Here is a 16,704-nt window from a genome sequence, read left to right as displayed (position 1 = left end):
AGATTACATGCATATTTGTGCAGTTGTGCATTAGAATAGCACAAAATATTGGTTTCAAATAATTTTACTGTGCAATTGATAAACAGTATAGCAATGCAAAACTGCCAGGATCCAAACTGTTTGTTATCACAATTTTTTTCTGGGCTTTTTTCCCCTTATATTTTGTTTACTATATTCTACATATGGTAGTATTTTGCAGAAGAATATTCTTAATGATGTTTCTTTAAGCAATAATACTTAAAGCTAAAGTTATAAACTTTCCTTAGGCATAATCCGGATATAACAAGGATGGCATTTTTTGAATAAGTTTAAGGATCAAAAAAATGCGGAAGACTCAAGGACGGATAGAAGGAAAACAGATGGCTCTTTTATGGCAGGGAGACTCAAGGAGTAACTCAGGAGGGATAGAAGGAAAGCAGATGGCTCTTTTACGGCAGAGAGTACAGCCAGTTCACACTTGCTCCAAACTAAAGACCATTATAAACCATAATTTGAAATCCGACCATATGTGAGAATCTCCCACCATCCACCTTCCCCACAAACTTCTTCATTTCCACCCTTCCAATTGTCAGTGATGAAGCCCAACCCCTCCCCCTCCTTTAGTGTTTGGTGCGTGAGTGTTCAGCAGGCCCTCCTGTTCGGCCTGCACGAAGGCAGGCCGGTGTGTGAAGGCAGACGCTGCGCAAGACGGGGGAGGAGAGCAAGATGGGGAAGGAGAAAGCAGCGAGCCGAGGAGATTGAGGAGATTGGCCCAGGGGCGTTCAGGCTGCTGTTACCTTTGATGCTGTATTGTTCTTGCCGGCGAGGTGTATTGGATTGCAGCTCCAGGCCTGCTGCCGCCTTTGCCTCTCAGCATCACCGCACTGTATCGCTCCTGTTCTTCACAGCGTCTGGCCTCTGTCCATTTCTTAACGTGTCTGGAAGGCTTCACCTGGTTGCTTCAAGGCCGAGTGGGGGACCTGGTAGCTCCCTCCCACCCTTCAGCGGCGCTGCGAAACTACCTTCTGCGCCGCTGGCCTCGCTGGAACCTCCACAGTAAACTGTAGGTCTGTTGTGCCGACGACCAGCTGTGCGGCAGCCCCCCTTCCATGGCTGGGACCGCTGGCTGGCTGCAAAATTGCGAGAAATGCCGGCGGCCATGGGGTGTTTTGGAGCCGCTGGGCCGAGCTCTTTGGCCTCGGCCTCCCCCGGTGACCGCTGTCTCGTCTGCTGCGGTCAGCAGCAGGCTGGAGTCGGCACGGGGCGAGCTACACGAGGGGAGCCGGGTGCGAAATGGCAAGAAATGCCGGCGGCCGCGGGGTGTTTTGGAGCCACTGGGCCGGGCTCTTCGGCCTCGGCCTCCCCCGGTGACCGCCGCTTCGTCCGCTGTGGCCAGCGGCGGGCTGGAAACGGTGCGGAGCGGGCTGCGCGAGGGGAGCCGGGTGCGAAATGGCAAGAAATGCTGGCGGCCGCAGGGTGTTTTGGAGCCGCTGGGGAGGCCAGTGGCCGCCGCTGCCTCCTCCGCTGCAGCCAAGCGGAGGAAGCTCAGCGGCAGGCCAGAGACAGGGCAGGGCTGAGGTGAGGCAAAACTTACCGCTTTTGCTGGTTCTCTCGCTCGCTTTCTGCCACATGTTCTGAAAACTGAAATCGAAACTTCCTTACTTTAGTGAGCGTAAAAGAGCTGCGCATGCGCAAAGAGGAGGGAAGCAGCAATGGCTCGCGTGCCATCAGAGACGGCTCTGCGTGCCACCTGTGGCATGCGTGCCATAGGTTCGCCACCACGGACCTAGATGAAAGGCTACTGGCAAGGGATGGAGTGAAGCTCACAAGAACTGGAAAGAATATATTCGGAAAATGACTGGCTCATCTTATCATGGCTTTAAACTATAATTGACTGGGGGGGGCAATGTTCAAGACCTTTAGAACCTAATTCCAAGCAAAAAACGCTATTTAACCAATCTTATAAGGAGGTAGGGAGTAAAGAAAAAGAAGAAAAGGAAAAACATAATGAAGTAGAGAATGACAGAAAGGATGGAAAACCCAAAGTAGGAGATATACAAAACATACCCAAGACCCATAAAGGACTCAAATGCCTATATACAAATGCTCAGAGTTTAGGGAACAAACAGGGTGAACTTGAAGCACTAGTACATCAAGGTAAATATGATATAGTTGCCATTACTAAAATGTGATGGGATGAAACTCATGACTGGAATGTAGTGATGAAAGGATACAAACTATTTAAAAGAAACAGACATAACAAAAGAGGAAGCAGAGTTGTATTATATATAAAAGATCATTATATCTCTACAGAAATGCACAAAACCAAGGATAAAAACCTAGAATCCATTGGGGTCAATATAAAAGGGGAAAAAAATAACATTGCTATAGGCATATACTACAGACCACCCAACCAAGCTGAAGAAATAGATGAAATTTTTGTTAAACAATTCACAAATGTATGTAGGAAATATACCACAGTACTAATGGGAGACTTTAATTATCCAGATATCAACTGATAGACAAACTCTGTAGCAAGTGGGAGATCGAAGAGAATCCTAACCAACTTATCTGACAACTTTATCATCCAAAAGGTAGAGGAGGGAACTAGAGGAAAAGCTATACTCAACCTAATTCTTACTAATAGAGAAGAAGTGAAAGAGGGAGTTGAAATTGCTGGAACCTTGGTAGAGAGTGCCCACGTCATATTGGAATTCAATATATGCAAACACAAGCAATAGAACATAATCCAGCCAGTGTCTTACACTTTAAAAGAGCTGATTTGAGCAAACTCAGAGCCTAAGAAAAATTCCATGGATGGAAATCCTAAAGGGGAAAAGAACTCAAGAAGCATGGGAAACACTGAAAAATATGATCATAAAAGCCCGGTCCAGACCAGCACAATACCACTGAAAAAGAAAACAAATCCAAGAAGAAACCAGCATGGTTGCACAAAGATCTCTCTGATAAACTGAAAGACAAAAAGGATAAGTACAAAAAATGGAAAGAGGGGGACTTCCAGTTTTGCGCAGTAGCGACCAGTCGTGGGCTTGCTGTTTCTCTGCACCCCCATGGCTAATTTCGCCCTGCAAGGGAACCCTAAATGGGTCTAAGCTGCCCCGGAGAGGCGGTAAAGAAAGAAGGGTGCCCCAGCGATTCTGGAATGATGGCGGTCATTCCATTCGACTTGGGGAAAGCCTTCTAACCCAACAGGAGAAAGGCTGGCTGTATTTCATCGACCAGTCCAAGCTACTTGCAACCGAAGTCCAGAAGTACTAAAACCAGCACAACTATGAACAGTGTGCTTGAAACTGGGTGAGGAATTTGATCTTCTCTTTTCTATTCTATATTTAATTTCCTAGAAAAGATCCCCAAGAAGCAAAATATCTCCGAAAGGGAATTTTCAGGGGAAAAAAAAACCTTTTTTCAACTATTTGGATTACAAATAACTATTTAATCGGGACTCTAAAGCTATTTGCAGAGAAAAGAAAAGAAGAGAAAAACTCAAATTCTTGGCCATCATGGACATGTAGAAAGAACATATCAAGAAAACATAAATACTCCACAGGAGGAGATATATAGTATACTGCAACAAATTCAAACAATGATTTTAAACCATAAAGAAATCCAAAATAACTTTGAAAATATAAACCAATCTATTTCCAAGTTAACTCTACAACAAAACAATTCCCAGAAAACAACAACAGAGAAGGAACAGATAAAACAGAGAAATTGATACAAAATTGAGAATAGAGACTTAAAGATGGAAGTTAACAAAACAAGGAAACATGACTTAATCCTAGTGGAAAAAAATTCACAGAATTAGAACAAACAACTTATCTCTTAAGACTACAAAATAAATCTGAGGACAAGAAAACAGATTGGATAAAATGGACTGTAGAGATGTCAGGAACATCAGAGAGAAAGGAAATGAAAAGGGATGCGGAGAGAAAGAAAAAGAAAAAGATTTTCAACAAACATGGAAAGGCAGAAGCCCCGTACAAAGACACTTCATCAGACTTACTTTTTATATCTATAGCAACATTTACGAATATATGGAAAAACCTTTCGACTCAGCAAAATACATTAATTAAGAAAGATACTGGGCAAAGGAAAAAGACAAAAGTGGAAATCAAGAAAATAGATGATGGGACTTACCAGAGAGAATACTTAAAAAAGAAACATTTGTTTGAATATGGTTAAAGAAATAGAAAAGTTTTGGAATATATATGTCATTTTAAGAGGGATGAATCCCCTAAATAATATAGTATGCTTTTTCCCCCTTTTTTATTCTATTTCTTGATATGAGTAATATAAAAAAGTTGAAATGGCTTAGATAAAGGAAATGTTTTAGATATTTAAATGTGATTGAATTTAAGAAAATTATAATGGATAAAATGTTTTGAATATGAGTTAAAGGACTAGATGACTAGAGGTATTAAATGGAATATTTAAAGATTAAATATATTTTTAATTATGGTTAAAAAGAATAAGAAATCTCGGAAACAAATATATAGTAGCTTAGGAGGGGTATATATTTTAAGTAGTATGTTATTTTTTATGTTTCTTTAGTCTTGCTCTCCTTTCTTTTTCTTTACTTTTTTATCTATTCATTAAGAAATTAAAAGTGTTGAGATGGTTCATATGGAAAAAATAGACTTAAATTTTTAAATGTAATTATTTTTTGAGAAAATCTTAACCAGTAAGAATACTTAAAATTTGGTGGGAGAAACAGATTTAAATAAGGACTGTAACAGGATCTATGATAAGGCAACCAGAATGATTGGATAGAAAAGAAATATTATATTGATGTGATTATTATTTTTAGGAATATTGGGAAAAAATACATATTTAATTGTTATCTATCAAAACAATGAATTGTATTAACTCAATGTTTGCAAAAGAGGATATTTTGGGGAAAAGAGAAAATCAACTAAAACCATTATGTGGATTATGGATTATAGAACTCAATTGTTAGTGATTGTTTTATAAATGTAAACCCAGACAACACACTGTTCACTAATTATTAAGTGATTTATGTTTTAAAAAATCAATAAAATATATTACAAAAAAAATGGAAAGAGAGACATATAACTAAGGCAGAAAGCAGCAGATAGCTTGAATCTGCAAAGATGAAGTCAGGAAAGCAAAGGCTCAGAATGAACAAAGACTTGCAACAAAAGTCAAAGGTAATAAAAAAAGTTTCTTTCAACATATAAATAACAAGAAAAAAGTCAAGGAAACAGTAGGTCCACTTAAGAGAGAAGATGGCAAGGAAGTAACAGGCAGCAGAGAGAAAGCAGAACTGCTTAACTCATTCTTTGCATCAGTCTTCCCGCAAAAAGAAATTGTAGCCCAACCTACCAAAAACCTAACTGTAAAATACAGACTAGAAATAAAAATTAAAATAAACAAGAAAATGGTTAGAGAACACCTATCTGATCTTGACAAATATAAATCACTGGGATGGTTTACATCCCAGAGTTCTGAAGGAGCTGGCAGATATTATCTCAGAACCATTGTACAATATTTTTAAAAAAATCCTGGAATGCCAGGGAATTATCTGAGAATTGGAAAAGAGCTGGTGTGGTTCCCATCTTCAAAAAAGGGGGAAAAACAGACTCAGGAAACTACAGACTAATCAGCCTAACATCGATACCTGGGAAAATACTGTCAAGACTGATTTGCACTTTCAACTATATTCCCCTTTACTCGCAACTTGACAAAAGGGAGGAGGTGGGATGGAATGTAAGGGTGGGAACAATTGCATCGGAGCATTATCTATTCCCTTGAGAGAGTGCTCCAACCTAAGGACACATCAGGCAGATGAACTAGAGTGGCCTGCCGGTTCCCATAACAAAATGAACAGAAGTGATTGGTGGACGTAATAGATTATGGGTGGCCCATAAGGAAAGGGGGATTAACAATGCTAGCTTTTGTGCAGAAACCCAGAGCTGGTTTCGCTTCATCTATGCCAATATGGTTTATTCAATAAAGTTTATACTCTTGGTAAAATAATGTCCCAGGAGTTTCTTTTTCTGGATCCGCTAACTGGACAGCTAACAGATATTGGAAAAGATAATCAAAAAACAGATCTGCGAACATCAAGAAACAAAGTTATAACTTTATAACTAGTAGCCAGCATGGGTTTGTTAAAAACAGATCATGCCAAACCAATCTTATTTCATTCTTTGACAAAGTGACTAAATTAGTAGACCAGCAAAATGCTGTGGACATAGTATACAGTACTTAGATTTCAGCAAGGCATTTGACAAAATAGACTACTACTGACTTATTGGTAAGCTAGAAAAATTTGGGATCGACAACTTCATTACCAGATGGATTTGTAACTGGCTGACTACTCAAAAAGTAGTCCTTAATGGTACTACATCTACATGGAGGGAAATAAGCAGTAGGGTTCTGTCTTAGCCCAGTACTCTTCAATATATCAATGACTTAGCTGAGGGAATAGAAGGGGAACTCTTCAAATTTGCAGATTACACTAAGCTGGCAAGAATAGCCAACACCCTAGAAGACAAGCTCATGATCCAAAAATATCTTGACAGATTTGAACTGTCCAACTATCCAACACCATGAAATTAAATGTGGAGAAAAGCAAGGTTTTAGGCAGGAAAAATCAAAGGTACAAATATAGATTAGGCAAAATCTGGCTCAAAAACGGTAACTGTGAGAAGGACCTTGGAGTTCTAGTGGATGATCACTTAAACATGAACCAGCAGTGTGCGGTAGCAGCCAAAAAATACAATCCTTGGTTGTATAAATAGAGGCATAGAATCAAAATCACATGAAGTATTAGTATCACTTTATAAAGCCTTAGTAAGGCCACACCTGGAATACTGTATCCAGTTTTGGTCACCACATTACAAAAAAGATGTTGAGACTTTGGAAAAAGTACAAAGAAGAGCAACTAAGATGATTAAAGGCCTGGAGACTAAAACATGAAGAATGATTGCAGGATTTTGGCTAGACTAGAGAAAATGACTAGGGGAACATGATAGCAGTATTCCAGTATTTGAAAGGTTGCCACAAAGAGGAAGGGGTCAACTTATTTTCCAAAGCACCAGAGGGCAAGACAAGAAATAATGAATGGAAACAAATCAAGGAGAGAAGCAACCTGGAATTAACGAGAAACTTCCTAACAGTGAGGACAATTAACCAACGGAACTGTTTGCCTCCAGAAATTGTAGTTGGTTCAGCACTGGAAGTTTTTAAAAAGAGACTGGACAGTCACTTGTCTGAAATGGTATAGGGTAGACATGTCAAACACAAGGCCTGCAGGCCGGATATGGCCCACTACGTTCTTCCATTTGGCCCAGGGCCCTGCTCTGGAAACAACGAAGGATTGGACCATGGCATCTCAGCCCGGCCCAGGCTGACCGGGCACTGATCTACAATCTGGTGCCAGCCATCAAAGCCAGAACATGCTCTGCCTTAGATCCACGGGGCAGCCCTGGAACTAGTGATAGGCGCCCTTTCCCTGCCCCTTGGGCGCATGCTCAAGCGGTGCTGAGCAGGTAGAGTCCGTCGTCCCTGCTGGCTGTCTTCCCCGCAGGCTGACTTCACCCAGGATACTGGCACTGATCATCTCCTGTGCGCACATACGGGTGGGACAGACGCGGTGGGGCAGCTCCACACTGGTTCCAGGGCTGCCCCATGATCTAAGGCTGAGCGGTTTCTGGCTTTGATGGACACAACCAGGTTGTAGATCAGCGCCACTCGCCCTCCATGGCCCGCTCGCTGACCTAGCCTTGCAGCCACAAGGCTTCCCTTTCACCAGGACTGGCCCTGCCTGCCCATGTGGGATAGCGACGCCTGGCGGCAGCATGGACACTGGCAACACTGGCAATCTCTCCCCCTCCCATTACCCTTCCTGAGCACAGAGGAAGGAAAGAGATGAGAAGGAGAAGGAAGGAAGGGAGGAAGGAAGGAATGGAAGAAGGGAGGGTGGGAGGGAGGGAGGGAAAAAAGGGAAAGAGGAAGGAGAGGCAACTTGGTTGGAGATGCCCCAGTTCACACAACTCTGCTTCAATCCTGGATCCATTGAGACTTGGGCTCAAAGGAGAAAGCAATTTTGTGTTCTCTTTTGTCACAGGCAGGACTTTATTGGCAATCCAAATTAACATTGGTATTCTTGAGTTGTGAACTCTTATGAAAGTATCCCCTCCTTGTGTGTTACAAATAGCCATTTCCAGTGGGGAAAACAGGACAAAGCAGAGTGGGAGAAAATATTTTCCTTTGCTATATTTCCAGTCTGAATTAGACCATGGCAGGGTCCCTACAGGAGAGCTCTTTTAAGGATTATGTATTAATAGAAAAGCAACTAACTTACCTCTGTTCCTAAATGCTAAAGCTGTTGCACATAAAAAACAAAGGAGCTCTGATCAACTATCACAGCCACCATTTTGACAGTTTTGCTGTACTGTTGTCTGTGGACGCTCCCACTAAATGCAAGCATGGGATAAACTGAGCCTGGTTTGTTCTCAGTCTTTTAAGTGGCCACAGGATATTAGCAAAAGTGGCATTTGATCACAAGGCAAGGAGGCATTGAGAAATGTTTCCCCTTTTGCATTTGAGCAAACACCATGAGTGGGCCTCCCTCTGATCCACACATTTTGCCCTCCTGCACCATGAACAACTTGGCAAAGGAGAGCGAACCAATGAGCAGCAGCCTTGAGGAGGTAAGCGCAGCCAAGTATCCCTGTGGAAAGGCTGGATTGGGCGCTTGCCCTCCACTGCCCAGAGCTCCAGGCAGCCTGCATCATTCGGGGTTCTATGCATGGCCTGAGAGGGACAGCAAGGCTCCTCTGGTGGACAAGGGTATAGTGCTTTCCCTGGTCTTGCCTTCCTCGGTTCAAGACAATGGATCCCCCCAGCTACAGGCTAAATACGGTTCAAAAGGCTAAAGAATTCTACTTAACGGTCCTGAAAGCTGATTCACCATCTACATCGCGAGCTAAAGGAATGGAAGATTTAGTGGAACAATTATTTGTCGAATTGCCTGGAGCTATATCGCCATCTGCAGGAGATTCTCAGAGTAAACGATTGATGTAGAAGAAGATCCAAAGGAGCAAAGAATGACACGTGCAGCTTATAAACGCAAGGAAAAAGAACAACAAAAAGAATCTGCACCCCAAACATACTTGCTTACCTCAGAGCCGGTGGGAGGGGCAAGGCCAAAGAGATCTGTTATGTCAGATATGCAAGGAATGCTCCAGAAGCTTCATAAGCCAAAAGATGGCTAAGTTGATGACATTGAATGTTAATGGCTTGAATTCACCACAAAAAAGGAAGAAAATATTTTACTATTTGAANCAACATAAAAATGATATTATATGTTTGCAAGAAACGCATATTACGTTAAAAGATCAAAAGTATTTGTTTAATTCTAGATTGGGACTTCACTTTATTGCTCCAGCACCAAAGAAAAAAGAGGGTGTAGTTCTTTATGTTAAGAAAGAATTATTGCCAAAATTAATAGACTTTGATACAGAAGGAAGATTTGTGTTTATTGAACTTTTATTGAATGGGAAAAATGCCTTATTGTTGGTTTATATGCACCTAATCAATATCAGCAGCAGAAACAATTTTATAAACTCTTATATCAGAAGATAACTCAATTGGATTATAAATCTGTTATTATGATGGGAAACTGGAATGGCGTTATAGATCCTATGAAAGATAAAAAGACTTTTTCTAAAGTGTCGACTCAAGTTAAATTGCCTAAAAGTTTTTTTGCACTGCAAGAGGATTTGGAGTTAAGAGACGTTTGGCGAGATTGGAATATAGGAGAAAGTGATTTCACTTATTTTTCAGATAGACATCATTCACATTCTAGAATTGATTTTATTTTGATAACTAATGACTTACTCCCCAGGGTTAAGAAAGTGAAGATTTTTCCTAGGATTTTATCAGATCATAGCCCTGTAGGGATGGAACTTTCAATTGAAGGAGGAAATAGAAGGACTTGGAGATTAAATGAGAATTTATTAAAATATGAGTCTAACGTGCAGATACTTAAAGATCATTTAAAAGACTTTTTTATGCTGAATATGAATAAGGGCACCTCTATGTCAATGGTGTGGGATGCTAGCAAGGCATTTATGAGAGGTGCTCTAATTTCAATGAATACTGTTTATAGGCGAAAGCAGTTACAAAAACGTAGAGACTTGGAGCAGGAGATAAAAATAAAAGAAAAAGCTTTTTCTTTAAGTCCAATGGATAATAATTTAAAGGTATCTATTGCAATGCTGAAGGAACAATTTAATATGTTGATGGCTGATCAGATTGCAATTAACTTGAGATATATGAAACATAATACATTTTGCAATGTAAATAAACTTGGAAGGTGGTTGGCTTATCAATTACGAAAGAAACAAAAACAAAGAGTTATAGAGAAAATAAATTATAAAGGCAAAGAAGTTTTTCAACAAGATTTGATCAAAAAGGCTTTTGTGGAATATTTTTCAAAATTATATACCTCTGAGAATATACAATCTTTTGAAATAGATAGATACTTGCAGCAAGCGAATTTTCTTAGACTTTCAGATGAACAACAAGGAATGATGAACTGTCCGATTGTGTTGGATGAGATTACAGAGGCAATTAAACAATTAAAGGTTGGTAAAGCACCTGGTACAGATGGGTTAACTGCAATATATTATAAAATGTTATCGGAAGAAATGCTAGAACCCTTGAGATCTCTTTTTAATAGTATTTTGTCCAGAGCAGAAGTACCACCATTGTGGAGATGTGCATTTATATCACTCATACCGAAGGAGGATCAAGACTTGACTCAGCCTAAAAACTATAGGCCAATATCTTTATTGAATACGGATTATAAGATTTTTGCAAAAATTTTAGCTAATAGATTAATGCAAGTATTGAAACGGATTATTCATGCGGATCAGTCTGGATTTATAACTGGTAGATACATGAAGAACAATGTTAGACAAATTGTGAACTTGCTTGAATATTTGGACAAAAACAATCAAATTCCAGCGGCTTTTATCTTTCTGGATGCTGAAAAGGCGTTTGACAAATTGGATTGGCAATTTTTATTCCGAGTGCTGGAGAGAATGAATTTCGAGGATAGATTCCTATCAGCTCTTAAGGCTATTTACCATCTACAATCAGCACAAGTAGTAGTAAATGGAGGATTGACGGATTTATTTAAAATTGAGAAAGGTACGAGGCCAGGATGCCCATTATCACCTTTATTATTTGTTTTGACTTTGGAGATTTTACTAATTAAGATTCAGGAATCATCGGTTATAAAAGGAATAACCTTGGACAAGAATGATTATAAGTTGAGAGCTTTTGCTGATGATTTGGTTTTCACTTTATCTCAACCGATTGACTCAGTAAGAAACTTGACACAGATTTTGATTCAGTATGGGAAAGTTTCTGGATTTAAAGTAAACAATAATAAGACTAAAATATTATCTAAAAACATGTCTACGAAAAATAAAGAGACTTTAACTAATTTAACTGGTTTTGAAATAGTGAAAAAGGTGAAATATTTGGGTGTTTATATTACAGCCTCTAATGTTAAATTGTATAAAAATAATTATGATAAGTTATGGATAAAAACTCTAAAGGATTTAGAGGAATGGAAAAAGTTACAGTTATCTTTGCTAGGGATAATCTCAGCAGTTAAAATGAACATTCTTCCTAAATTTCTTTTTTTGTTTCAAATGATACCTATTTTAAAAAAGGATTCAAATTTGGATGAATGGCAAAGAGGTATCAATAGATTTATCTGGCAGGGTAAAAAGCCGAGGGTTAAATTTAAAATTATGCAAGATGCCCCAAATTTAAAATTATACTATGATGCCGTGGTTTTAACTTGGATTAGCGATTGGATTAATTTAACTAATAGAGATATATTGATTCTTGAAGGTTGGGATTTATTTTATGGATGGCATGCCTATCTATTTTTTGATAAGAAGGTTGATCAAGTTTTTAAGTCTCATATTGTAAGAATTGCACTTTTGAGAGTTTGGAAGAAGTATCATTATAAATTAAGTTTTAAAATCCCAATCTGGGCTATTCCGGAACATGCAATACAAGGAATTACAAGGGGAGTTAAATTGGAGGGGATTGTTTATAAGGATTTACTTATTTCAAGGGGACCGGACTGGCAATTAAAATTATTGGATGACTTGAAACAAGATAATATTCTCCAGTCCTGGTTTTTATATTGTCAGTTGGTTGAGAGGTGGCGTATAGATCAAAAGCTTGGGTTAATTTTGGAAGATCTGAACTTGATAAAGCAGATTAAAGATCAAAGTAGATCTCATATTAGGAGAATTTATAGTGTTTTAATAGAACTGGATTTGGAAACAGAACTAGTTAAAGACTATGATTAAATGGGCTCAAAATATTCAAGAACCAATCATGTTAGATACATGGGAGGTAATTTGGGTAAGAAATGTCAAGTTCACCCAAGCACAGAATTTAAGGGAAAACTTTTATAAAATGTTTTACAGATGGCATTTAGACCCCCAAAAACTGTCTTGCATGTATCCAAACTTGCAGCCAAAATGTTGGGGATGTGGTAACTTAGATGCAACTTATTATCATATTTGGTGGACATGTAGGGATGTAAAGGCTTTCTGGATTAAGATTTGGTGGAATATCCAACAGATTTTTAAGAAAAAGATAAAATTTACACCGCAACTATTTTTATTGGGCATTATGGAAAATTTGGACCTTAAAGAAATGAATTTGATGCTGTATTGTATAACAGCAGCAAGGTTACTGGTTGCTCAAAATTGGAAGAAGGAGGCATTACCGACTATGGATGATTGGAGATTGAAGGTGTCATATTTTGCACAAATGGCTAAAATTTCCGCATATTTGAAGGATCAATTTCAAGAAAAATTCATTTTGGTATGGAGAAGATGGATAGATTATATTCAGAGAAAGTATGAAATGAATAATTATCATATAGCTTTTGATTAAACTTTTTTCTTTTTTATTATTTCTATATACTTAATATAATTTATATATATATATTATATTTAAGTTTATTATTGTATATTAGAGTTAAAGTATGTTAATATTTGTTTGTATTATGTTTGGGTAGTTTTATTTAGATTTGGGATGTTATGTGATTATCCTTGTACTCAGTTCTGGGAAGTCCGGGGGGGGAGGGGGGAAGGGGATGAAAGGGTAGAATTATATAAAATTTGGTGTATTTATATGTTATAGAAAAATAATGTAATGGTTTTTCCTTTTTTGAGAAGAGGAGATGATTGGCTAGTACCCCTAAACTGCATCCGAAGGATGTGGAAAAGAAGGTGAGGGGATGTGTAGGATAGTTGGAAAGGAGGAAGGAGGAGAGAGGTGTGGGTAGGAGGGGAGGAAGGAAGAGGGAAGGTAGGAAGGTTGAAGGAGTGAGGGTGGATGCAAGGGGGGGGGACCGCCGATCATTTCTGAAAATATATTGACTAGGTTTTCCTTTTTGTTTTTTAATGAAATGCACCACATTTGTATTATTTGTTCACATATTTATTTGAAAATTAATAAAATTTGCAAAAACCGGATCCCCCCAGCCCTGCCAATGCCTCCACAGACATGACACGAGCGACGTTGAGCTGACTACGCCCACCCCCACTATGCCCACGCCGGCCATGCCCACGCCGGCCCCCCAAGGTCAACCACAACCCTGTGGCCCTCAACGAAATCGAGTTTGACACCCCTGGTATAGGGTCTCCTGCTTGAGCAGGAGGTTGGACTGAAAGACCTTGTAGGTCCCTTCCAGCTATATACTGATTCTGATTCAGATATTTTTAAAACTGCATTTTCTTTACAGTTTGGCATAACATGAAAAATAGCATAAAAATTAAGTAAATAATATTGAGAATCTATGGATGTAAACCCTGGGAAATGATCTCTTTTATTTTTTGCACTTCCCCCCCCACCGCAATAATACTCATTGCATTAAGACAGGCTTATAAGAAATTTCCTAAAGCCCCTCTTTCTCTTTAAAATAAGTTCTCTCCTTTGCCTTCCCCACACAAACCTGCTCTGATGCACAGGAATCTGTTGTTTTTTGGGGGGATGTTGTAAATTAGTAAGTTACATGCATTTCACTTTTTATGATAGCTCTGCCCATTAAACAGTTTTGCTATAGTGTATCATGTTAAGTTTTCGAAGTAAATGCTATGGATGAATATAAATGTGTAGTTGAGGAATGTACATTAAAGTAATAAGATAATAAATTGCTTTGTGCAGGTAGTCCTCAACTTACAACAGTTCATTTAGTGACTGTTCAAAGTTACAACAGCACCAAAAAAAGTGACTTATGATCGTTTTTCAGTTTTGACCGTTGCAGCGTCCCCATGGTCCCTTAATCAAAATTCACATGCTTGGTAACTGGTTCATATTTATGACAGTTGCACTGTCCCAGGATCATGTGATCAGCTTTTGCAAACCCCTGATAAGCAAAGTCAATGGGGAAGCCAGATTCACTTAACATCCGTATTACTAACTTAACAACTGCAATGATTCACTTAATAAATGTGGCAAGAAAGGTTGTAAAATGGGGCAAAACTCACTTAACAAATGTCTCACTTAGCAACATAAATTTTGGGCTCAATTGTGGTTATAAGTTGAGGACTACCTGTATTTGTTATCCTTTAAAGGGATTGGTTCATATTTATTTGGTAGGAGAATATGTGTGATGGATGATTGAACTTTTTAAAAGAAGCTTCCAAAATAATTCAAGACATAGTAATCAAATACTGCATTGTAACCAGTACTATGATAAAACTTGTAAAAATAAAGTACAAATGAAATATGCATTACAACCTTGGGGATGGTGTATAATCTTGGATTATAAAAAAAGTGCTTAATAACAACTTCATTTGCATTTGTTAGGAATCAGAAATGACCAATTCCATAACACCTTCTACCTATGTACGTTCCCTTGGCTATGGAATGATGAGACAACTGGCAGATTTCATTGATCCACAAGAAGGATGGAAGAAATTAGCTGCTGATATAACTGATTCATCTGGTGCAAAACAATACAACCAAATGCAAATAAGGTAAGGTATGAAAACCAAAGGGGAAGCATTGTTACAGAGTTATTTATTTTTTTAAATAAATTTATATAGCCACCTAACCCCTTGATTCTAGCTAGAGTTAGCTTGCAACTTGCTCAATAATTTGGTCATTGAAAATGAAGGCAATAGTAAAACTAGTGTATGCTCAAGCATGCTACTTTCCAATGAGTGATTGGTAGTTGGAGTGAGGGACCAAAAAAAATGTTAGAACAGCTGTTGTTGAGACATTGCTAAGGTGAGGGAATAAAAGTCAGTCTTTGAGATGGACCCTGTCTGAGTTTTTCCCCACTTGGACTAGAGATGTGCTAAGAAGCTGTATGTGGTGAGAAGCTGTATATATTGGATCATGTTGATATTGTATTGCCTGTAGTTTTTCATTGAAAGATTGACTATCCAAAATAAGACTTAGGTGTCTACAGTTTGGGATTGTCTAACAGGGATGGCAACTTTATTTTTAAGAATGGCACCTTGATGCTGAGCCTTTCTTGTAATATCTGATTTTTTGTTATATTTGTTTTATATATCACTCAGTTTGTGAAAGCAATCTTGAAAATTAACTTTCTCTCCAGTTCAATTCAATTTATTTTGTTTTATACCATTTATTTTCTCGTTGCTACTGGGCTCAACTGTTATATAAATTATTTAAGTCAGTAGGTTCATGTATCCTAGTACTTTATAGCTGGCAGAATATTGAATAGCTGTTCAGGCTTGGACTAAAGACCTTATAGCAAAAGTGCAACTAAAATGGTTATAATATGTCACACTTCTTTTGATAAATAATAGTTAATTCTTTTATCTAACTAACATATGTATATATCTTAAAGGCGATTTGAAGCATTAAAACAAGTAGGAAAAAGTCCAACCTGTGAATTACTTTATGATTGGGGAACATTAAATTGTACTGTTAGTGATTTGGTGGACCTCCTCATCAGAAATCAGTTCTTGGCACCAGCAAGTCTTTTGATTCCAGGTAATTTTGATCTATACTTTATCTTTGCAATGTATTTTAAAGAAAAGTTTTAAAAATGTTTTCCTTTCAAACTGTTATCTTGATATATTTATATACTATATATATATACTATATATATATATATGTTTTCTGAGGTTTTCGCGGGTGTTTGTATGTAGGTCTTTAGTTATTCGGGTTTTCTCCCGCGTAGAATTAGAAGTTTCTTGGCGACGTTTCGACGAAGTCACATTCGTCATCTTCAGGCTGGTGTCATCAGCTTCGTGCTTCTGGGAGTAGTGTGTGTGATCACTGCTGTTTCTTCCTTTTAACTGCCAGTGGGTTTGAGCTGATTGGGTGGGAGCTTGGCTATGTTCTGATTGGGTGGAGGTGTGTTCTGATTGGTTAAGGAGCTTGGCTGTGCTCTGATTGGATGGGGGGTTGGCTGTGCTCTGATTGGATGGGGGAGTGTTCTGTTTAGGTGGGGTTTTGTTGTGCTCAGGTTAGTCTGAGTTGCAGGGGGATTTGAGATGGTGAGCTTCATTGCTGTTGTTTGGCTTCGTGTTCGTGGTCGTGCCACATCTTTATGGTGGGTGTCAGTTTGCTTCATGTATGGATTGGAGGGGTTTAAAGTGGCTAATGATGCAGCTGTGGACTGGCTTCTAGTTTGTGGTCGTGCCTCATCAT

At 38.7% G+C, this 16,704-nt stretch overlaps 1 protein-coding gene across 4 annotated transcripts in view; it reads left to right on the top strand.

Moving 5' to 3' along the window:
• Positions 1-16,704, top strand: part of IRAK3 (interleukin 1 receptor associated kinase 3) — a 77,829-nt gene that overhangs the window by 11,033 nt on the left and 50,092 nt on the right. For all 4 annotated transcript variants that reach the window (XM_015812453.1, XM_015812454.1, XM_015812456.1 and 1 more), the window contains exons 2-3: positions 14,884-15,053; positions 15,896-16,041. In XM_015812453.1, the coding sequence (XP_015667939.1) occupies positions 14,893-15,053; positions 15,896-16,041 (307 nt within the window). In that variant the 5' untranslated portion in view covers positions 14,884-14,892. The remainder of the gene's footprint in view (positions 1-14,883; positions 15,054-15,895; positions 16,042-16,704) is intronic.

The sequence above is a fragment of the Protobothrops mucrosquamatus genome, unplaced genomic scaffold (genome assembly GCF_001527695.2).
Source record: "Protobothrops mucrosquamatus isolate PMUCROS unplaced genomic scaffold, P.Mucros_1.0 scaffold85, whole genome shotgun sequence".
Classification (NCBI taxonomy): domain Eukaryota; kingdom Metazoa; phylum Chordata; class Lepidosauria; order Squamata; family Viperidae; genus Protobothrops; species Protobothrops mucrosquamatus.
Note: the sequence above shows the minus strand (reverse complement) of the source record. Positions and strands in the feature narration are given on the sequence as shown.